Genomic DNA, 20,224 nt, shown 5'->3' with positions numbered 1-20,224 from the left:
TGTTCAGACAAAGCTGAATACACAGACGTCCTAGACCCACTATAAATCTGATTATGCTGCGTAAATGCGTACATTAAAATATTCAAATTTGGAACGAAAGACTAAAAAATTAGAGGACGTGATGTGATCAATTATTCAACAACCTATCCTTTAATTTAAAGTTGTACTGTATTTAACTTTTAACCAAAAGCTGACGAGTTTAAGGATGAAGATACACCAATGCGATAGTCATAAATTTAAAAAAAAAGTGAGAAAAGTTTATGGATAATGGAATTACCTTTTATTTTTTCTGCACAACTGCAAAACACGTCCACTTAAACACAAAGAGTGACCATCATTGAGCGAATGTTGTACCAGAGAATATGGACACACGTCCCTCATGTATAGAAGGTCAGGTATCCATGAGAAAGTCATCTCCCTCATGGATACAATACTAACGTTATAAGTGAAAACAAGTTTAGGCCTAGCCCGACCTTCTATACATGAAGGGACATGTTTCTATATTCTCTGGTTGTACAAATCGGGATTTGGGAATCATTTCAAGTTTATTGTAAGACACCCATAAGATAAATACTTCATGAAAATGTTCATACAAGGACTCCTTGATTAAAATCACATCTTCCTTTGATTCAGAATTACTCTTAAAAATCATCACACAAGAAAATCAATTAAAATATATAGTACCCTATAGCACCAATTAACCAATGTTATACTTGCAATGCGAGGGAAAATCAATCGCAAGATAATATTCAAGAAACACATTGAATGAATAACGCCCGAAAAATGGTTTTTTGTAAATAATTTAATAAAAAATAAAATTACATATATTTAAAGTAAAATGAGTTTATTTGAAAAATGATACAATAGACTCCACAGACTACGAGATGTTTTATCGTTTTCTGCGAAGCGATAAAGAGTTCCTGCGCAGCCATGCTGCTTTGCGGGATCCTCCAATAGTTTGTGAAAACCGATGTCCTTTTCCAAGGCCACGTGAGCTCTTGCCTGCTGATGTCTTTCCACGCATCTCACGGTGCTTTTGAACTGATTGGCAGATCCAATTAATTTTAGCATCTCTTCGGATAGCCTAAAAAGTACAAAATTTAAGATAGGTTTTTAAAGAACATACATTTTACAGTGTATAAGAAACAAAAATGTATATACCTTGTGAGCTGGATCTACGAGAATGACCTCGTAATATTTATATGACGAGTCTTGGGCAACCCAGTATGAGTTGAGGACACGGAGTCCACCGCAACGACGTCCAACGCGCTCCTAAAAATAATCATGTATTAATATATGCGAGATATCTTGTTATCAATGATGTTGATTGAATAAAATAACTTCAGACATCCAAGGAAGATAAACAAAATCATCTTACTCATTGAGTATGTATGTTATCATCATATAAAGTTTGCAATTGAAAGTTTCAAGAATTGTTTCAAGTTTACAAGTAAAAACATCGTACCTCCGCAACTGACTGAAGTTTTCTTGTAGGCTTCAGCTGGTTGACTCCATGTGACTTGGGCTTTCCAAAAGTGGCTCCCTTAGGAACTGGACGTTTGCGACCACCACGACGTACGCGAATTCTGTAAATAACAAAGCCTGGGGAAAAACGTGAAAAATTAATACTTTTTTCAAACTAAAAGATCTTATATTATAGTATTGATATGAATTCAATCAGAGGTACATAATCTCCACATGTGTGGTAAGAGTGGTGCATGTATGATCATCATATTGAAATGCTAACATGTTTACAATAATTAAGAAGGTTCCGTCAATACTAACCAATTAAGCAAGGAAAACGTTACTGGCATAAAAAAAGTTTCAAAAATTAAGAGTTAAGAATTCACGTGACAACTTTAAAATGCACTGAAGTATCTCAAAATTTATATTATCACCTCTATCTTGCATTGCAAAAATGGCACATGGACAAAATCTTCTGGAAGGATCTGTACAATACTATTTAGCTGAGATTGGTGTGAAATTTACCTTGTTTGGCTTTGTATCCTAAGCGGCGTGCTTTGTCAGGACGAGAAGGCCTGGGCGCTTTGTGGAGCTTGGTGAGCTGACGGTACTGCCAGCATCTGACACGAAGCAAGAAGCGGAGCACATCGCTCTGCTTCTTGCGATAAAGCTCTTGCATATACTTGTACGCACCCATCCTCTAAAAAAAAGATAAATATATTATTACCTGCAGTAAACTTGATTATATTTAATTAGTTTGAGGGATCAAGTAGAACATTTGCTTGTTTTTGGTAAATTAATACATAGTCGTCGAATGACTGAATAAACAACAACAATCACTAAAAGATGAAAAATGAACAAAATGACAAATATTGTAAAAAATAGGTTAATATGTTAGGAAAAAAAAAATTAGAAAACAGCAACGATAACCAGACCTCGTGAAATCGCGATGACGAACAACTAGAGGTTAAGTTACAATATTTACAAATGACGAATTTTGGTGAATCAACCTTTCTGAGACGAAAAATACAAGACACATCGGATCGGCGAGAAATTCATCTTGATTATTAATGAGAGTGCTTTTGACAATAAATACAATAGCTAGCGGATGTTTAGCGATTTTAACAATATCTGGTGCTCACCTCGTCTGCCCAATGAAGGAAGAAAAACACACCGCTTGAAAGAGAGTCGACTATACAAGGCTCCCCCGCTCCCAGATTTTTGGGAGTTCGCCGCATGCGCAGTGCGCAATCACTGAGAAAGGGTGGTGATATTGGTGATCTGGTGATGTGATCTGGTGATTCAGGTGATTGCGCACTGCGCATGCGGCGAACTCCCGAAAAATAACGAAAATCTGACCTATGGCCTAAAGTCTATAGTGTCTATACTTAAGCTTACCACCATAAATATTTTATTGCTTAAGTGAGTTGTGTGCCAGCCCAGCTTTACGTAAAAAGGTAAAAGTGCAAAACAATGTTTCTTTATATTACTTTTAAATCGAATACTTATAACTAAGTATTTATCGTCATTTCTTGTTCTGTTTATCGTTGCAGAGTTCATCGCATTCTTCTATCAGTACATATATAGAACGACCGGCCGGTGGCAAAAAGTTTTCACAGCACGAGTAATTTATTAAACCTTTTTCTCCTTCTCGACACAAGTGCTTTAGAAAATACATACTTGCCTATTACTCATACCCTGATACCCTCTGTCTTGACTGACGCTCCCGATGTAAAATGATATTTTTCAAAACATGAATGCGTAATAGGTAAGTACCTACGCAGCAACTGGGAACAATCGTTAAGTGTCGCTTAGTCATACACAAGTGCTAATATATATATACACGGTTGATCGGTTGATAGTGACTCTATACTTATATCGGATGTGGTTAAAGTTTATTTAGTATTTTCAAATATGGGTATCAGAGGATTGACATCGTACATCTACCAAAATCTAGAATTTTTGAAATCTTTCAAACTGCGTGACACGACGTTGATCATCGATGGAAATTGCGTCATGACGCAATTATACTTTTCGGTCGGATGTGCTTCTTGCTTTGGAGGTGAATATGCAAAATATGCATATAATATTTCATGTTTCTTCGAGTGTTTGTTAGCGTGCAATATTACTCCTGTAGTGATATTAGATGGTTGCATGGAAGATAGAAAAATGAATACATTGATAAATCGTAAGTTACAAAATCTGTTGGATTTGCGGAGATCTGATCGAATAGAAAAAGAACTGTTTCCATGTCTCGCAAAGTATGTATTCTTACATATTGTTCGACAATACAAAGTAAAACTCATTCAAACTGTATTCGAAGCTGATAATCATATAGCTGCAGTGGCAAGAATTTTAAACCGTCCTGTCCTAAGTAATGACTCTGATTTCTTTGTCTTTGACGTTATATACATACCTTTTGAAACATTAAGTTTTTCTTTAGAATGTCATGATGAAAAACCGTTTCTTGACTGTAAAATTTTTAATAGACAAAAATTCTTTCAAGATTTTTCTACCACAAACAAAGACATCTTGCTACCACTTGCTGCAACTATACTCGGGAATGATTACATACATTTCAGTGTTTTTAAGAAATTTTTTTGTTCCATAAAAGTATCGAAAGCAATTGCCAAAAAATATGAGAGAAACCTACTTCACCTGAGAATCGTGGCTCTTTTAAAATGGATTCAAAAATATACCTTGGATGATGCTGTTTCCGCAATAATATCGAAGTTAGATTCAAATAAACAATTTTACATATTAAAAAATATTGAAACTGTAATTAATGAGTATTTAACATACTCCCCAAAAATCGTGACACAAATCTTAAGTCTTATAGGATATTCAAAAGAAGAAATTTTGATATTACTAAAAGACATACCAAATGAACAACATAAATTTCCAAGCTTTAATGATAATGATATCATTGAAAGTGAATGTGATGATGATCAAGTTTATGTTAACTTAACTTGGAAAACCAACAATATTTCCAATTGTCAAGAATATGACACTGTGGAACCTGAAATTGAAAACAAATTGGAAGAAGTAATTCCTTCTTGGTTTATAGACAGGTTTATGAAATGTGATTTTCCACCTTATTTTCTAGATCTTATTCATCGTCAGCACCTACTAATGTCCACACAAATGGAAGACTTATCAGAACCTCCTTGTTGCCATATAAGTTTAAAAGTACTACAACTGATTTTTAGATTATTAAGCAATGGAACGACAAATGCAACTTTTTTTAAGTACTCATGTAGAGGAAACAATAACATAGATATCAAAACCTATCAAGTGGATAACACGAATTATGAATTACATTTTGAAGTTCCATTACTGGATGACTTAAAAGACATTTCACTTTTGGAAAAGAAACAAATGATTCTTAACACTTTTGAAATTAAAGAACACTTACTTGAAAATTTTCCTCCTGCCTGGAGATTATATATAATTTCAATTAAATATTGGAAGGATTTTGCTGAAAAATCTTTTAGTACAAACTATCACTTGTACAGTTTGTTACTTTTAATAGTTTTCTATGTCATTAGAAGAATAATGAGTAACAAATGGTACACCTATGATGGAATTGATGATAAACAAATCGACGTTGACATGCCACTCAAAGTAGCTATATACAAAATCACGGAACAAGACTGTGCACAAGCTTATACATTTTTTGAATCTAAAATGTTCATACATAAGGAAACATTTGACATTCAAATAGTGCATGCATTTACTTTATTTCAAAATTGTTTAAGAGGCATAATAGACCTCAATAGTTTACTGGATTATCCCTTTTCTATAATTGATGTTGCTGAATTTTTTAATGGTAGCTTAATTTACAATATACTCTGGGATTTAAGATGTCATGAGAAGTTGAATGGACACATTTGGGAAATTTTTCAAAAATCCCCTAGTGTTTTGCAACTGTTTGTATCCATGTCAACAGAAATGAAGAAATTTCTTAAAAAATAATAGATCAAGCTTGAAATAATTTATTCGAATAATCATATGTGTTAATATGTTAAAAATAATTTTATTTTCTGATAAATAAAAGTTTTTACAATTCGTATTCAATTTTTTTTTTTTTTTTTTTTTTTTATCACAATCTGGAATCATCGATGTCACAAAAAAAAATTTTGAATATTATTGATTGATTACAATAATTTTAAAACAACACGGCAAGTGTACATGGATAAATAAATTTTTTTTTTTAAATTATAGTTTTCGGACGTTTTTCAAGGTAAGCTTTGATGCGATTGTTGTTGCGAACATGAGCAACCAATTTTGTCAAGTTCGCATAATCCTCGTTTATGTCACGCTCCAGGATATTTGACATGACCTCGCTTATTCCGGCATAATAAATATCCACCCATGTGATCTGCGATTGAATTTATTTATTTATTTTTCACATGGTCAGAATCAATTAAAATTACAAATGTGACGAGAACTCACGCCTCCGCGAACGAAAGACTGGCCATTTTTACTGGCCAACATGTCCAGTTTTCCTAAGAAAAACGGAAGCTTTGACAACATTCTTTCTTTCAACGCAGCCTTGAATTCGACAACTGTTTCATTGTAATAATTAGCAATTGCTGCAAAATATATTTTGGATCAAGTAAAAATCGTGAGTTTACGGTACGTGGTTAAAAAAAAAAAAAACTTACACAAGCGCATATCGTTAATGTCATACATCACTTCATCGATCTTTTGATCCTCCTCGAGAGTCGAGCCGCAGAGATTGAATTTTTTCCCGAAATACCGGCAAATCGATATGTGCTGGTGTAATTTTTCGCAGCCGTCGATTTCCAACACAGGAACTTGTCTCATGGGCATTTCTAAAAAAAAAGTACGTACGTGGATGAAAAAAAACTATTAAAACAAAATCGGACTTTCGTCGTAATGGTAAAATTAGTCATTAGTGGATTTTTTTTTCTTTTTTTTTTTTTTACTGTCTTGAAAATGGTTCTTCCATTCGTCGAAATCTTGAAAGCGATAGTCTTCAAACTCAACTCCACAGTAGTGAAGTAAATAACGAATGGGCTCACCGAGACCGGTTACGTTGAAATAGTAGAGTTTGTAGTTTAGCATTTTTTAAAATTTTTATTTCCACTGTACAAAACAAAATTATGTGGACGCAAAACTGAAAACGTTAAATTACTTGAACAAAGAAAAAATTGAAAAATACAAGTATATTTTGAGACACGATTTAACGGAAAGGAGTATACACCCGATCGATCGGTATGTACGGGTGTGGTATAGTGCGCATCAATAAATAGTACGATCCCTTTTCTTCCGAATCAAAACGAAGACTGTTCTCTTGTTTCTTTTCAGGACTTTTTACTGGACACAATGTATATCCCCATTCATTCCAACACATTTTTATGTGGAATTCCGTGTAGACGCTCAGTGAGTCGTGACGTAATCATTTTTATGTACACTTTCTGTATCATCATCGGCGTAGTTCGGTACTTACAACTAATTTAAAAAAAAGTATTCATTTATTAGTTAACATAACTTACTATTACAATTTACAAATAAACTTCTAAAAGTTTCTTAAAAAAAAAAAAAAAAAAAATTATTTAAAATTCTATAAATATAAGTTCGATAAAATTTACGTTACTGATGTATACGATGATAGTATGGGTTGAACAGAGATGAGTAATGAGTACGGTTATTGGGTTATTGTCTACTCATCTCTGGTGTTGAAAGACTGTTTTGCGTCTGACCCTTGAATCCAAGAGCCCATTATAATTATTTCTATAAATCTATAATTATGTCTATTTAACATTTTGCAGATATTTAACTTCATCAATAATGCCATTTAAAAAATTGTGTGTATGTTTTTTTTGTTTTGTTCAAAAAAGTTTACCAATTTTTATTAATATTTTTCGGCAGACAAAAAAAACCATAATTGTTATGTGGACGATAGGTAGGATTTTGTGGTTTTTTCGTAAAAATACATTAATAAAATTAATGCTCCAATGATAAATTCGAATATTACCGCGCTCTTCATCCCCGCCTGGCACTGTAGTCTCAGTATATATATATATATATATATATATATATATATATATATATATATATATATATATATATATATATATATATATATATCTGTAGTCGACTATAGAGATAGAGGGAGAGGGAGGGGTCATAGTCATAGCAATGTTGGCAACTATATATTATGTGCACACACGTGCGTCGTCTGCTTCTCATTTTTTCCCTGGCCCGCATCTGGCCCATCGTTATACGTTCATGTTTGTTTACAAACAGTAAGTAAGAAACAGAAACCCACGTGGAAGAGTAACATTTTGAGTAAATTAGTTATACCTTCAACTTTTATTTAAAAACCGTCTATTATTGATGAACATGGGCCGACTAGCAGAGGTATTATTCACGATATAATGTTTTTACGAGAATTGTTCCAATGTTATCGAATTTTCATTCAAACTATTTTATAATTTTAATAAATGTAAGCTCGCTGGTGATGGTGATGATGAAAAATCAAGGACTTTTGTTTTTGAAGATGAAGGACACACTTTGGGAAACATTTTACGATCTATAATTAATCATTAGTGAGTGTAACGAATTTCATACTCAACTTTATCTTCCACACATTTATAATTTAATCATAAAAATATTTGACCTTTACTTTTTTTGTACTTCCCATTTATTTATTCCGCTCCTGAGTGTCTTTGAATCTGGTAATATTCATAAGCTTATAAATGTATTTACAGTCCTGATGTAGAATTTTGTGGTTACACAGTACCACATCCTGCAGAATCAAAAATGCACTTAAGAATTCAAGCTAAGAAAGGTAGAGCAGTTGACATTCTACGCCAAGGTCTGGAGGATTTGTCTAAAGTTTGTGATCACACAGTGCATACATTTGAAATGGCCATGGAAGATTACCAAGACCAAATGCAATTGAATGCAAGTTAATTATTTATAGCCGGAAATCCACCTAAATAATGATAATAATAATAATACGTGTTATAAGTTTTCAAGCAAAATTTTATTACTTCACAGATAGGTATATATTGAGATATATATTATATAGATAATTTGAAAATGAGAAAAACATGAACAATGATGTCAATTTATCATAAGGAATGAAAAATTATCTAATTTTTCGGAATTTCATAATAACCTGTTGATTTAATTCATGTAAAAAACACTTGTTAGGTATCAGTTACCTAGAGTTACCTGGCTCAGGCTGTTTTTCTGCGGGAACCGTAGAATAACCTGAAGTTGCCTGAAGATCAGAGCTACAGCGCCTTCGTTTTTATAGTTCAAATTTGAATTATATTAAATCACGCTCGTACCTATTTAGGTGTTACATATAAAAATTATTCGCTGTTTCTTTAAATAACTGGCCTACTCACGAATGAAAGTATGAAACAATAGTAGCTGAAACTGAATTGAACCGGCAGTAACATTTTCTTTAATTTTACATCTATTTTTAATAATAAAAAATTAACAAACAAATTTCTTCGCCTTCTTTTAACTTTTTGTGTCAACTGTCAACGTTGTTTGACATATCACAGCTGATTTTTTTATCCGTCATGGTGGCTGCACTGTGCCATCGTGCCATTTGCTGCCTCTGGGTCCGTACCATATAACTATTTTTCTGTACATCGGCCTATGTTATACTTAACACAGGCCTATGAAGCAAAAAAAAGTTATATGGTACGGCCCCATGCAGGTACGCTGTAAGCGGTAGAAAAAATTTTATATATAAGTATACGAGATACCTTTTTGCGCGGCATAAGTAATGTACGCTGTACGTGCCTGCTATGACAAGTAGTATCATATCATCTTTGAATTTAAGTAAGTATAAATATTATTTTACCAAGTATATTTGCAAAAAAATTTTGTGTCGGTATACATTGAATGAAATGCTTGTGTTAATATACAAATTATTTATCAGCAAAATCGTAATGTATTCCGTCAGGTTTTGGTTAGTCGGAATTAAAAGGCCTAAATCAAAGAAACCAACAGTTGTGATGTTTAAAACAAGAGTCGAGTTAATTGAAAACTAATTTTGATTTTTTTTTTTGTTCATTTCAGCTGTTGAACCATATACTGTAATTATAACGTAGTGAATACTTGACAATCGACAATCATGAGTGAGGATGGTGGCTGCTTCGTAACATGCGTAACAGTAGTGGAATGGTTTACTCCTCAAGGAACAACATTGCGGAAGGTCAGTCACCGCACTGCGACGTCTCGTCTTACAAGAAACAGTGACAGAGAGCTAATGGTTGAAGTTAGAGGAGAAAAAGCTAGCAGCTTGATCAAACTACATCTACAGGACATCGCAGTTTTTAACAGATTCATGTCCGAGGGCAAGGCCTCTATTAAATTCAAGCGAGAAAACTGTACGGTGTACTTTTCGAATGCGCCAATCGAACCACTGACGAATTTTCTGAAGACCATCTACATAAAAACGTCGAATGCAGATGATGGTGGCAACAATGGAGCAAAAAACCCATTGAGAGAAAAATTAATGAGCAATAGAGGTGGTACTGAAGACGTGAGTCCAGCTACAATAGCCGAGATCAACAGGGCCAAAGAGAAAGCAGTTGCTGCATCCCGTGCTACCATTACAACACCCTCTCCCACCAATGTTAGAAAGAGAAAACTTGGGGCTGAAAATGGAATTGCTAACAGTCCAAAGATTCCTAGAGCCAAAAAACTTTTTCACAATTTAGGTGTTGAAGAACTGACTGAGGAGCAATCGAGAATATTGCAGTGTGTTAAGCAAGGAAAGAACATTTTCTTTACTGGTAGTGCAGGCACAGGTAAATCGTTTCTTCTAAAAAAAATCATAGACGCCTTGCCCCCGAATGTTACAATGGCCACAGCAAGTACTGGAGTGGCAGCTTGTGCCATAGGTGGAATAACTCTTCATCAGTTTGCTGGTATTGGCTTAGGAACCGCAACTATTGAAAGGTGCAAACAGATGGTGTCAAAAACAGCATCGCTCTGGAGAAAAACGAAACATTTGATCATTGACGAAATTTCCATGGTGGAAGGAGATTACTTTGACAAGATTGAAACAATTGCAAGGTTCGTTAGGAACAGCGAAAAACCTTTTGGTGGCATTCAATTGATCTTGTGTGGTGATTTTTTTCAATTACCTCCTGTCTCTAAGAAAGACGAGAAGGTTAACTTTTGTTTCCAGAGTAAAGCTTGGGGAAAATGTGTTCAATTGAATTTTGAGCTCAAAACTGTGCACAGGCAAACCGATCCAAAGTTTGTGAACATTCTCAATAAATTAAGAATAGGACAGGTGACTGATGAAATAAGTGAAGTACTGAAAAATACCTCCAAACAGAAAATCGAATCTGATGGTATTTTGGCGACTAGATTATGCTCTCACGTAAATGAAGCCAACGATATTAACGAATCTCAGTTGGAAAAGTTGACAGGTGTCGTAAAAACGTATGTATCTCAGGATTCATCTGAGGATCAGTTTGTGACAAGACAGCTTGATCAACAATTAACAGTACCAAGTAAGCTAGTATTAAAAGTTGGAGCCCAGGTGATGTTGCTCAAAAATCTTAGCATTAGCAAAGGACTTGTAAATGGAGCAAGAGGAGTGATAGTTAAATTTGAGGACGATCTACCAGTTGTGCATTTCCGAAAAGCCGGTAATTACAAAGCAAGGATGGAAAAGTGGAGCATAAAAGTTGCTAGTGGTGCAGTTGTCTTCAGAAAACAGTTGCCTCTCAAACTTGCCTGGGCTTTTTCAATTCACAAGAGTCAAGGATTGACCTTGGATTGCGTTGAGATGAGTCTCGCGCGAGTTTTTGATGCTGGTCAAGCTTACGTAGCGTTGTCGCGAGCTCAAAGCTTACAGACGCTTAGAGTGTTAGATTTCAGTTCTGAGCAAGTATGGGCCAACAAGGAGGTACTTAATTTCTACAAAAAGTTCAGAAGACAAATAGAACTAACGGAGATAGTTCCTTTAGGAAAAAAACCAAAGTTTGGATGATCCTGTCTTCTTAGCGTAATTTACAAATATTTTCAATGGGATTTTATAATACTAATTTTTTCAAAAAAGTCAGTTCTTATTATTTTACCTATTAGTATTTGACTGAATAACGATTAAACTTTATTAATGTAATCTAGTAGAATCGAAGAATGAAAAAATATATATAATTTATCGTTTGATATTTAAATCTGTACATATAAATTTATAAACCTCTAGATAAATGCCATGAACTTATAAGGCTTAGTGTTCAAATATACATAATTATGTTCTTGACATAGTGTAAAAAATCGTATTTTATACGTTGAAGTGCAGAAACCAATAAAAAACAAAAATTATTTTAATAGTCTGTGTTGTTTGATTAAAAATTGTTTATGATAATCAACAAATAAAGTACACAAAACATTTTATTAAAACAACCAAAAAAAACGTGCCATTAAAATATACTATTCATTTTTTAAATACCTATAAACAAATACAAGCGCGTAGAAAGAATAAATTTTGTTTCAATAATCCTCCACTTTTATTTCGATGGGCGGTATGTAGCGCCACGTATGCCCAGCATTACCGAGATCCGAGCAAATCGTTGAAGCATCCAAAGCTGGTTCGCGGCTGCAGCATTGAATATCTACCTTATACTGGCCAGCAGTGAGAAATACTACGCGGCACTCGTGATACGCTCTGCCAGATTCTCGCAACTGTTAATAAACACAACGTAATGGTAAATCGGCAAATCAAATTAACTGTTGCTAAAAAAAAATTTGTTTCAACTTACAGTTGGAAGCATAACTTTATTTGCTCCCGCTATGGAAACTCTCGTGTCGAGCCTGTAATTGTTCACGCCATTGTGATGATCTTGGTAAAGATTTACAGACAAAATTAAATGCTTCAACGGGTTTTCCAATGCATTGGATACGCCGACTCCAACACTGACGCATTCTCCCAGGCTACATATCACTTCATCCTGCGCTTTCAACATTATATCGTTGATCGTGACATCTAACAGTAAAATATACATTTGAAAATTTGATATTTACTCATCATTCGTAGTAAAAATGTAAAGTTATTAATACTAATGTACCCCATTGTAATGGACTCATCCTCACAAGATCCAACATATCCTGGGTCAAAGTTAGTCCTGACAAAGTTGCTCTGCCCTTCGATTCCGTTCCTAATAATTGCCACTTTAGCTCAGCTAATGACGCTATATGCTCAGCACAAATCTTCTGCAAATCATCGTTGTTTCCGGCATTCGAGTTTGCCATGGATAACTTATTCAGTGGACATCTATCTACGGGGATAGGTATTCTGCAAGATTCTCGACCTTCCATGGAAATACTTTTACTTTGCGTATAATACAATTCCATCTCGTAGTTTGTCATATTGGTAATATCCAAAACCAAATAAAATTGGGTAGGCCTAAACCACGATGGAAAAAAATGTATTACTTATCAAATTAATTCTTGATAATATTATTTTACAGCTGAACATACGTTTCTGCTGGCAAAACATCCCAGCTTGTGATCTGTACACTAGGAAGCATCTCTATGGTAATAAAAACTGAAGACATTCTGCAGTAACCCGCAGCCAATCCAGCGCTACCTGAGTACTTGATTTTCAGCTGACCCTCAACAACATTAGAAGCATGCAAAGGCACTGCCAATTTGGATAGGCGTGTGCTTCCTAAGGAATTTGATGAATTCGAGCTTGTACCCGAACGGAATGACGCAGTCAATTCCGACTGCCTTTTCGTGTGATAAGACATAGTACTTAATCGCGATGGTAAGGAACTTGGTCCAGAGTGAGACATCAGACTATTTGGTTGACTATGATACGTGCTACTGGCTGCTGAAACGAACAATTTTTTGTTTATTTGTTCAACAATAATGATTATTTAAATAATTAATATAACGAATACCATGAGCTTGTGGTATTACGAAATCTACGGCAGCATACATGTACAGAGTAATACTGGCACTGGCCTGAGGCTGCAGGGGTAGCTGCATTAACAGATTTTCATCGCTCCATTTAAATACGTTAGATTCTGTCAAGTTATCTAAAGTCGATTGCACTGATATTTCTACTGTTTCAATTGGCACTTGACTCACATTTGTTATTGTTATCGTACACTCAGCACTGCAGTACCATAGAAAAATATTTGAAACTCAATCTTTGTTAATGTTTCAAAGTAATAACTAAAAATTGACATTCATTACCTTTCTCCACCATACAAAGAAATACTGGCACTTGTAACAATATTCTCGCCAGAGCTAAAACTCGCCGTTCTAGGTAAACTTGTCTCTACATTAATTTTGGGCAAAGCAGGTACCACCTCAACCGTGTAAGTTGGGTGCGGCATTGCTTCCATGTGCCTCAGCCTACAGTTTGATTTTACTCCAAGACAATGAGTGCTGAATCCCAGCACTTCGAGCTCGCCCACTTCTCTTGGTGTACCAACTAGTGTGACTGCGATTGCTCCGGATTCAGCTGGCAGAGTAACTGATTCTGGAATGGATTCGAATACTACACCGTTGGTCAATAGGCGCATGTTTGATACATGCAGCTCAAAGGGCAACGGATTGATCAGTTGCATTGATACTTCGCATATGTCTCCGTCGACCCATAGGTAATCGACTTTGCTCTTGGAGGTCGTCTTGCGTTCGAGAGAGCCAAAATTTATGGGCGTGAAAAGAAATGGACCGTGATCCTCTTTAACACGTTCGATTTTCTGAGGTTGCAAGTGCGGCTGCAGGTTCTTCAGAGAGAATGATTTAGTTCGTGGAATATTTGTGAGATTAGCCGGTGGTATCACGATCCCCGAGTCTAATACCTAAAATAAAAAGTTAACAATTTGAAAAAAAAATTCTTGTTTACGATGCAATGTACTACCAGATTATTAAAAATAATTTTACAAAAGGGACAGGTGAACCCTCGCATTGTTGAGAAACAGCTTGCAACTGTAAGGCCGCTTCCCTCCTTTCTACTGGCGTTAGATAGTTGTACATGATCTGCAAAAGAAACGTTAGGTGTCTGGTGGCTAAGGCTGGATTACCCATGCGATTTGCTGCTGCTACTAATTCGTTAATCAAGTGAATTTGAATTGACGGCCAACCTATTCTGTTTTCTGTAACAACATTTAATCTTTGCTTGGTAACATAAACTTTGGTATAATTTTTGCTTTAGGTATTTTATAATTGCACAAACATTCAATATATTTACCAAAAGTCATTTCCACTGGATCTAGAGATAACTTGAAACCAGATGTAGCTTGTAATAACAAGTTATAGCACTGGTGCCAGTCAGGGTTTGGATTGTATTGCGAGACGTGTCGCGAAGCAGCGTGTCTCAAACAAAACGAAGCTTTCCTTGTGTATCCGAAAGAAGAGTATAGCTCTGCTAAAGTAGTAAAACGATCAATCTGTAAAACGTAATTTAATGTATTTAATGCGACAAAATGCGTAAGATTTTTAAACAAAAAATAAGAGGCAACCTTCTCTTGTTCACTAATGTTCATGTGATTAAACAACACATTACTCAGAAACGATGCAGCTTGCAGAGTGCAATTTTGTTCAATAGAAATCCTAGTAGCCTTGAAGCTAGCTTCAGTCTCAACAATACCAGCATTTTGATATTTACTGTAATGCACAATAGCCTCCCGATATTTCTTGCAAATTTCTTCAGGGGGTAAAATATGAGGCATAGTAGCTTTTACAGTTTCTAATGTTGGTGGAGTAGGTAGAGCAGTAGTTGCCTGCGATCCTCGTCTAAAAGAATGATAAATTATATGATGAATGTGTAATATAAAATTAAAAAGAAATATATACCTTTGCTTTCCAGGACTACCCTCCTGTAAAGATGAATTTCTCTGCAATGGAAGACTTCGACACATATTGGGATACAAAATGAAAGCCGACACAGCGCATAGCCCCTCATAAGCCGCTCCAAGCCACAACCAGTCATTAACAGCTTGTAAAGTGACAGCTGCTGAATTGTAATTATTTAAAGCATCAACAGCTAGACCAGCTTGAAGGCACATGTCACCCAGGTGCTTTGTCGCGCGACCCACGCATCTCTTTCGGTTATTTCTTGACTCCAAGTCTAGGCCAATAAAGTCTTTTTTTTCAAACGGTGCTTGAAGCAAGGCTACCCTATCGATTTTTTCCCGGGAACGCTCCAGTCTTTTAGATTCTAAGATGAAGAAAATAGAATTAAAGCATTCCAGCATTTGTGATTCTAAATCCAAACACGATTCGTCATTATAAAATATGCCTATTGTTTTGAAATTGTGTGGTGTTGTAAATGGTGTCGGTGGCTCATTCAAATTTTCTGATGCAGTTGGTCCAAATAAAATTGCTCTTGAGTCATACAGCGTTTGGACATACTTAACTTTGAGGGTTTCATGGAGCCTGCACAATTCGTTAAGTTCTGTTTGATTTTCATACTTGCCAATAGTCACAAGACCTACGAATTTTTTGAGATTGTATTGATTTAAAAAACATATCAAAGACACATCCATGGGCAAAATATCTCTCTATGTTTCTACTAATCACACTCAACATACCCAGTAATCTTCTATGAGTCTGAAAGTCTCCCCAATCATTGTTTTCCACAGGATGTTCCCTGACAAATCTAGCAAGTATCTCGCGAGTTTTGTTTGTTGAATCAACAACTGTAAATCTACTGCCACATTTCACAATTCTCTCGCACACTCTGGCTATGGTTTTTTGCTTAATCTGTGCACAAAGTGGCTTGAGCAATATTAAAATAGTCGCATGATCGTGAGCCGTTTGCTCGTAATCAGGATGAGACATTTTATTGTCGGGCACTGGACTCGACAGTATAACACTTAGTGCTGAGCGCATTTATTCTGCCCTCCGCACCATCTGGTACAATTTTTATCTGATCTGTGGTACAAAAATAATAATACCATCAATAGACGTGAAAAATAATACTTACTACAATCGTACAGCGAAAGCACGTAGTAGGTTAAAAAAATATTAAAAGAGTACCAAAAATGTTTATTTATCGCAAATTATGGCTCCATAAAGAGACAAACTGGTTAGTATTGGCTATTCATTCCTCTCGAGTAGCGCAAAAAAACAAGCAATATATATTTATGAAGCAGAACTGCAGTGAAACATTTCCAGAGAACTCCAAAAAAGTAGACAAAAACAGTACAGATATCGATTAACAAATAAATTAATCTGATACTATTTACATATATATGCCCCCAAGCACCGAATTCTCTGCAGTTGTCGAAATTGTACGAAAATGTAAACAAAAAACTGACAGCCATTAAAAAAAAAAACATTCCCCCCCTACTCCCTACTCCTGTGCACAGAATGTGTACGGTAATATATATCATATGTTTATTACACGTGCAGTTTGTTGTAGGTAGAGTACCTCACGTGTGTTTGGAGTTCAAATTTCATACGCGCGTAAGTTTAGGAGGCGTGGCATACATCTTTTTTGTATGTTTTATAATAGGTGGTTCAGCTGTGATAATCATTAAAGAGTTCCCTCTCTCTTTCGCAGGTGAGTTTTTTTAGATGATAAACAAAAAAAAAAAAAAAAACAAACAAAAAAAAAAAAGAGGGAAAATCACACAAGGTAGACACGAAGAATGTGCGTCTCATGCACACACATCATTCACCTACCGACCGTCTACAGAGGAGTTAGTAGGTAGTGGGAAAAATTGAATCGGCATATCAGTTGCGCGACTCTGCAAGGTCTCGATCTGCTGCACGTTTGATTTAATTTTTTACCTTTTACACCGGGCTTGAGTCAATTAAAACTGCGATCGCGAGTGCATGCGTGCAATTGCATTGCTTGTCGTGTGTGTAAGTGTTATTTTTAATTTTCTTCATTCTCGTGTAAGTGCAATAATGTGAATTCGATAGGTGAAGAGGGTAAAAAAAATTTTACATCATGGACCTGGACGAGCTGGTAAACAACGTTTTTTATCTACTGCTCCAGGTGAGTTTTTTTTTTTTGTTTTTTTTTTTTTTAAATTGCTTATCGTTATATCGTTGGTAAGAGTTTATTAATGTACACACACGAAAGCGCAATTGTATAGATTGTAGCTCAGAGAAAAAATGTACGGGTATCGTTTAGAAAAAAGCGATAAGCCGCAACTTACACTTGGGAAAGACCCGATAACGCGGTGTTAATTGGAATTAATCACATTTTTCAAAATTTATATACATACATATTTATATATATTGTCAACAGTACGACTAACGGATTAGTTCTGAACTGTCGTTATTTTAACGACAATCCGATTGATTTATAGACTTCGTTTCCTCTTCGATCTTGTATTCGAGTTGTTATTCTTTTCTCATTCCAAGGTTCTGCATATGCTCTACACGCTCTTTATTTTTTCTCTGCATTCATACGTTTATCGTGTTATTTCTAAAACGCGCGACAGTCAAATAGTGCTTCCGGGCATTCCGATTTTTATGGATACGCACCCATTACATTCTCTTATCTTCAACGGCATATAGCATATTAAGTACACATTCATTGCCTATGGAAAAATTTTGTACTTTTCGATTTTTAAATATTCAATCTCGCTTCACATTTAATGTGTATTTTTTTCCTGTTTCTCAAAAACGATCGTAGATTTACCGATTTATAAATAATTACGTTTTAAGTATGAATTGTTGTTTTGGAGGAGCCTTTTATATAATATGTGTGTGTACATCCCTCCTACTATAATTCGTACTTGAAAGGATTTATTTTAAATATTACAAATAATACTTTCAAAAAAGGAGAAAAATAATAAACGCGCAAAATTCTTTTTCCAGAATGACTATAAAAAAAAGTACGACCATGCGGTATCGAAATGCTGGACGATATGCGTACCATCCGGGCATTCCTTGCGCGAAGTTTCCATTACGAAAGAATTCATTGGTAAGCTTCAATCCGAACGTCTTTATAATACCTTTAAATATTTTTCCGATACTCTATACATGTATATTGTATTTTATACTCATCAATTATTACGTACACCTTCTCGGTTCTCACCTTACGCTGTAGCATGTTGATAAGACTTTTTTTTTTATCCATATCACAGTTCGTGGAAGTATGCATACGTGCCTATTATATCTTCTTGATGCGACACAAGTATGTGCTTGAACCCAAAGATTGTTGTGAATTCTTTTTAGATGACCACGTTTTGAAACCAATAGGCCGTGGCGATTCGAAAATACGTTCCTGCTTTGTTTCCACCGACGCAGCTGAATCGCACGTTTACGAAATCGAAAATAATACGATTAAGCTGATCAACAATGACGACGGTGATGATAACAATAACGACGAGTACAGGGTTAACATCTTGTCAACGGAGAAGGGCTACAACAAGGAATTCCAACTTTACAATATTATCATAGTCGATGAACCGATTCATCGAAAGTACAGGATAGCCCAGATATGCCAATCGCACAAGTTTAATCTCAATAGAAACATCACCTCATACAAGGAGTATGTCGAATGTTTCTTTAGTTTATGCAATTCAATCTCAATTTTATTCAAAAAGGTGTTTTCTTTTTTTTCTTTTTTTTTTTTTTTTTTTTTTTTTTTTCTTTAGAGCCCTAGAATTTCTGAAGGAGCTACCGGAGGACAAGACATGCTCGCTCGACGATTTGGTGACTGAAGTAGAGATGATCGAGATAAATCGCAACAGTTCCGTGGATAAATTAAAACAGAGGCTACACAAGCTGTATCTGGATTACTGGGCAAGCACAATACGCAAACAGAGCCTGGACGTCCAGAGGGACGCGAGGTTTCAGAAGCTGTTGAGCTTCTCCCTCGAGATATTCGTAATGCACCTACTGCACGAGAGCTTGTACTCGTTGCTGAGCTTTACATTCAAGGAGAAGGATTTAGCGCTGAAGAATAAAATTTGCCAATTGATCAAAGTTGGCGTCACGACGGATCAGCTTGGAGTTAAGAAGTCCCTGGCTATTCCTTTGCCTGCTGCCATAGTGGAACTAGGTAATCCATTGTTTTTATCCTCGAGTTTTTTTGTCCATTCATTCGAAACGCCTCTTGGATCTCATAGTTGTACGGTTTTCTGAAGTATTGCTCAGCGGAAAAATTATTAATATACGCAAGCGTAACGATAGTGATACAGGATAAAACTTTTTTTCAGCTACTTTTGCGAGCTACAGAGGGCCACTGGAAAAGTTGCTGTGCCTAAAAAGTACGATTGACTTTATAGTTGCCGAGATAAAAGGTGCCCTAGCCGATGTAGAATCGAAAACTGACCTATACAACGACGAGGACAAAGCCAGCCCCAGCAGCTTGGACACGGAAGATCTCATCCCCCTGCTACTCTTCGTCGTAATCAAGTGTCACTGCGAGCGACTCTACACCGATCTCTACTATTTGGAAAATTTCATTTGGTGCGTGTCACCACATGATGAATACTCGTACACTATAGTGACTTTCAAAGCGGCTCTTACGCTGCTCAATGACATAAATCCAAGTGATTTGTCTGTATGCAGTGATAAAGTGAAAAGTGAGTTGAAAACAACCGATTTCTCGGACACAGTGAAAATGAATGAGGTCAAGACGCCGGTTGACAGACAGTTACAAGATTTGGCCACGACGTTTGAGGAGTGTGCGCAAACATAACATGCCCTTCGACTTTCGTTTATATTTTGTATATATGTACATAAAAAAAAAAAAATGAATTTGTTGTGTTTGTGATTGTAGTTTGTATACTTAAATCTAATTTCATAAAATAATTAGACGGCT

The 20,224-nt window shown here is 35.6% G+C and overlaps 7 protein-coding genes across 11 annotated transcripts; 4 read left to right on the top strand and 3 right to left on the bottom strand.

Moving 5' to 3' along the window:
- Nucleotides 1–784: 784 nt before the first annotated feature.
- Nucleotides 785–2,697, bottom strand: RpL15 (ribosomal protein L15). Of its 3 annotated transcripts, none has more exons than XM_014349322.2 (5): nucleotides 2,607–2,697; nucleotides 1,990–2,164; nucleotides 1,466–1,602; nucleotides 1,162–1,272; nucleotides 785–1,084 (listed from the first exon to the last, which is right to left on the bottom strand). In XM_014349322.2, exons 2-5 carry the CDS (start codon nucleotides 2,159–2,161, stop codon nucleotides 890–892), a joined length of 615 nt encoding a protein of 204 aa, XP_014204808.2. In that variant the 5' UTR covers nucleotides 2,162–2,164; nucleotides 2,607–2,697; the 3' UTR covers nucleotides 785–889. The 3 variants fall into 3 exon arrangements, with proteins under 3 accessions (XP_014204808.2, XP_089452619.1, XP_014204809.1); XM_089596493.1 differs by lacking the exon at nucleotides 2,607–2,697 and adding an exon at nucleotides 2,475–2,559; XM_014349323.2 differs by lacking the exon at nucleotides 2,607–2,697 and adding an exon at nucleotides 2,400–2,470.
- Nucleotides 2,698–2,854: 157 nt separating this feature from the next.
- On the top strand, nucleotides 2,855–5,443 carry LOC149373472 (protein asteroid-like). The gene is made up of 2 exons (XM_089596744.1): nucleotides 2,855–2,921; nucleotides 3,018–5,443. Exon 2 carries the CDS (start codon nucleotides 3,379–3,381, stop codon nucleotides 5,437–5,439), a length of 2,061 nt encoding a protein of 686 aa, XP_089452870.1. The 5' UTR covers nucleotides 2,855–2,921; nucleotides 3,018–3,378; the 3' UTR covers nucleotides 5,440–5,443.
- A 207-nt stretch (nucleotides 5,444–5,650) lies between these two features.
- Nucleotides 5,651–7,109, bottom strand: LOC106636778 (glutathione S-transferase). 2 transcript variants are annotated; one of them, XM_089596791.1, is made up of 4 exons: nucleotides 7,083–7,109; nucleotides 6,132–6,302; nucleotides 5,920–6,059; nucleotides 5,651–5,845 (listed from the first exon to the last, which is right to left on the bottom strand). In XM_089596791.1, the coding sequence occupies exons 2-4, from the start codon at nucleotides 6,298–6,300 to the stop codon at nucleotides 5,678–5,680; spliced, it is 477 nt and encodes a 158-aa protein (XP_089452917.1). In that variant the 5' UTR covers nucleotides 6,301–6,302; nucleotides 7,083–7,109; the 3' UTR covers nucleotides 5,651–5,677. The 2 variants fall into 2 exon arrangements, with proteins under 2 accessions (XP_089452917.1, XP_014204765.2); XM_014349279.2 differs by lacking the exon at nucleotides 7,083–7,109 and adding an exon at nucleotides 6,417–6,745.
- A 592-nt stretch (nucleotides 7,110–7,701) lies between these two features.
- On the top strand, nucleotides 7,702–8,935 carry l(2)37Cg (RNA polymerases I and III subunit AC2 l(2)37Cg). Its single transcript, XM_014349372.2, has 3 exons — nucleotides 7,702–7,854; nucleotides 7,945–8,042; nucleotides 8,205–8,935. Exons 1-3 carry the CDS (start codon nucleotides 7,831–7,833, stop codon nucleotides 8,407–8,409), a joined length of 327 nt encoding a protein of 108 aa, XP_014204858.2. The 5' UTR covers nucleotides 7,702–7,830; the 3' UTR covers nucleotides 8,410–8,935.
- A 254-nt stretch (nucleotides 8,936–9,189) lies between these two features.
- Nucleotides 9,190–11,808, top strand: Pif1 (Pif1 DNA helicase). Its single transcript, XM_014349365.2, has 2 exons — nucleotides 9,190–9,297; nucleotides 9,538–11,808. Exon 2 carries the CDS (start codon nucleotides 9,593–9,595, stop codon nucleotides 11,465–11,467), a length of 1,875 nt encoding a protein of 624 aa, XP_014204851.2. The 5' UTR covers nucleotides 9,190–9,297; nucleotides 9,538–9,592; the 3' UTR covers nucleotides 11,468–11,808.
- Nucleotides 11,727–16,859, bottom strand: brun (trafficking protein particle complex subunit brun). 2 transcript variants are annotated; one of them, XM_014349325.3, is made up of 12 exons: nucleotides 16,474–16,859; nucleotides 16,026–16,368; nucleotides 15,289–15,925; nucleotides 14,955–15,228; nucleotides 14,684–14,882; nucleotides 14,377–14,588; nucleotides 13,681–14,294; nucleotides 13,383–13,600; nucleotides 12,958–13,312; nucleotides 12,546–12,883; nucleotides 12,240–12,463; nucleotides 11,727–12,162 (listed from the first exon to the last, which is right to left on the bottom strand). In XM_014349325.3, the coding sequence occupies exons 2-12, from the start codon at nucleotides 16,324–16,326 to the stop codon at nucleotides 11,971–11,973; spliced, it is 3,564 nt and encodes a 1,187-aa protein (XP_014204811.2). In that variant the 5' UTR covers nucleotides 16,327–16,368; nucleotides 16,474–16,859; the 3' UTR covers nucleotides 11,727–11,970. The 2 variants fall into 2 exon arrangements, with proteins under 2 accessions (XP_014204811.2, XP_014204812.2); XM_014349326.2 differs by having other exon boundaries at nucleotides 12,958–13,309.
- A 268-nt stretch (nucleotides 16,860–17,127) lies between these two features.
- Nucleotides 17,128–20,106, top strand: LOC106636793 (ankyrin repeat domain-containing protein 27-like). Its single transcript, XM_014349301.2, has 5 exons — nucleotides 17,128–17,440; nucleotides 18,271–18,376; nucleotides 18,631–18,946; nucleotides 19,053–19,459; nucleotides 19,617–20,106. Exons 1-5 carry the CDS (start codon nucleotides 17,393–17,395, stop codon nucleotides 20,099–20,101), a joined length of 1,362 nt encoding a protein of 453 aa, XP_014204787.2. The 5' UTR covers nucleotides 17,128–17,392; the 3' UTR covers nucleotides 20,102–20,106.
- Nucleotides 20,107–20,224: the final 118 nt, after the last annotated feature.

Source organism: Copidosoma floridanum, unplaced genomic scaffold (assembly GCF_036245765.1).
Source record: "Copidosoma floridanum isolate Cflo_tuat_1 unplaced genomic scaffold, Cflo_Japanese_pri ptg000030l, whole genome shotgun sequence".
Classification (NCBI taxonomy): Eukaryota; Metazoa; Arthropoda; class Insecta; order Hymenoptera; family Encyrtidae; genus Copidosoma; species Copidosoma floridanum.
Note: the sequence above shows the minus strand (reverse complement) of the source record. Positions and strands in the feature narration are given on the sequence as shown.

Bases quoted from the DNA above. Each gene is read 5' to 3' on its own strand.
- RpL15 (XM_014349322.2), bottom strand. From the start codon at position 2,161: ATGGGTGCGTACAAGTATATGCAAGAGCTTTATCGCAAGAAGCAGAGC. The intron at 1,273-1,465 runs GTACGATGTTTT...GATTATTTTTAG, and splicing joins AACTTCAGTCAGTTGCGGAG to GAGCGCGTTGGACGTCGTTG. The intron at 1,085-1,161 runs GTATATACATTT...TGTACTTTTTAG, and splicing joins TCGTAGATCCAGCTCACAAG to GCTATCCGAAGAGATGCTAA.
- LOC149373472 (XM_089596744.1), top strand. From the start codon at position 3,379: ATGGGTATCAGAGGATTGACATCGTACATCTACCAAAATCTAGAATTT.
- Pif1 (XM_014349365.2), top strand. From the start codon at position 9,593: ATGAGTGAGGATGGTGGCTGCTTCGTAACATGCGTAACAGTAGTGGAA.
- LOC106636793 (XM_014349301.2), top strand. From the start codon at position 17,393: ATGGACCTGGACGAGCTGGTAAACAACGTTTTTTATCTACTGCTCCAG. The intron at 17,441-18,270 runs GTGAGTTTTTTT...TTCTTTTTCCAG, and splicing joins TTTTTTATCTACTGCTCCAG to AATGACTATAAAAAAAAGTA. The intron at 18,377-18,630 runs GTAAGCTTCAAT...AATTCTTTTTAG, and splicing joins CATTACGAAAGAATTCATTG to ATGACCACGTTTTGAAACCA.
- LOC106636778 (XM_014349279.2), bottom strand. From the start codon at position 6,555: ATGCTAAACTACAAACTCTACTATTTCAACGTAACCGGTCTCGGTGAG. The intron at 6,303-6,416 runs GTAAAAAAAAAA...CTTTTTTTTTAG, and splicing joins GAAGAACCATTTTCAAGACA to AAATGCCCATGAGACAAGTT. The intron at 6,060-6,131 runs GTAAGTTTTTTT...TATATTTTGCAG, and splicing joins CATTAACGATATGCGCTTGT to CAATTGCTAATTATTACAAT.
- brun (XM_014349325.3), bottom strand. From the start codon at position 16,326: ATGCGCTCAGCACTAAGTGTTATACTGTCGAGTCCAGTGCCCGACAAT. The intron at 14,589-14,683 runs GTAAATATATTG...ATGTTGTTACAG, and splicing joins TCCAGTGGAAATGACTTTTG to AAAACAGAATAGGTTGGCCG. The intron at 12,464-12,545 runs GTACATTAGTAT...TTTTACTGTTAG, and splicing joins GATGAGTCCATTACAATGGG to ATGTCACGATCAACGATATA.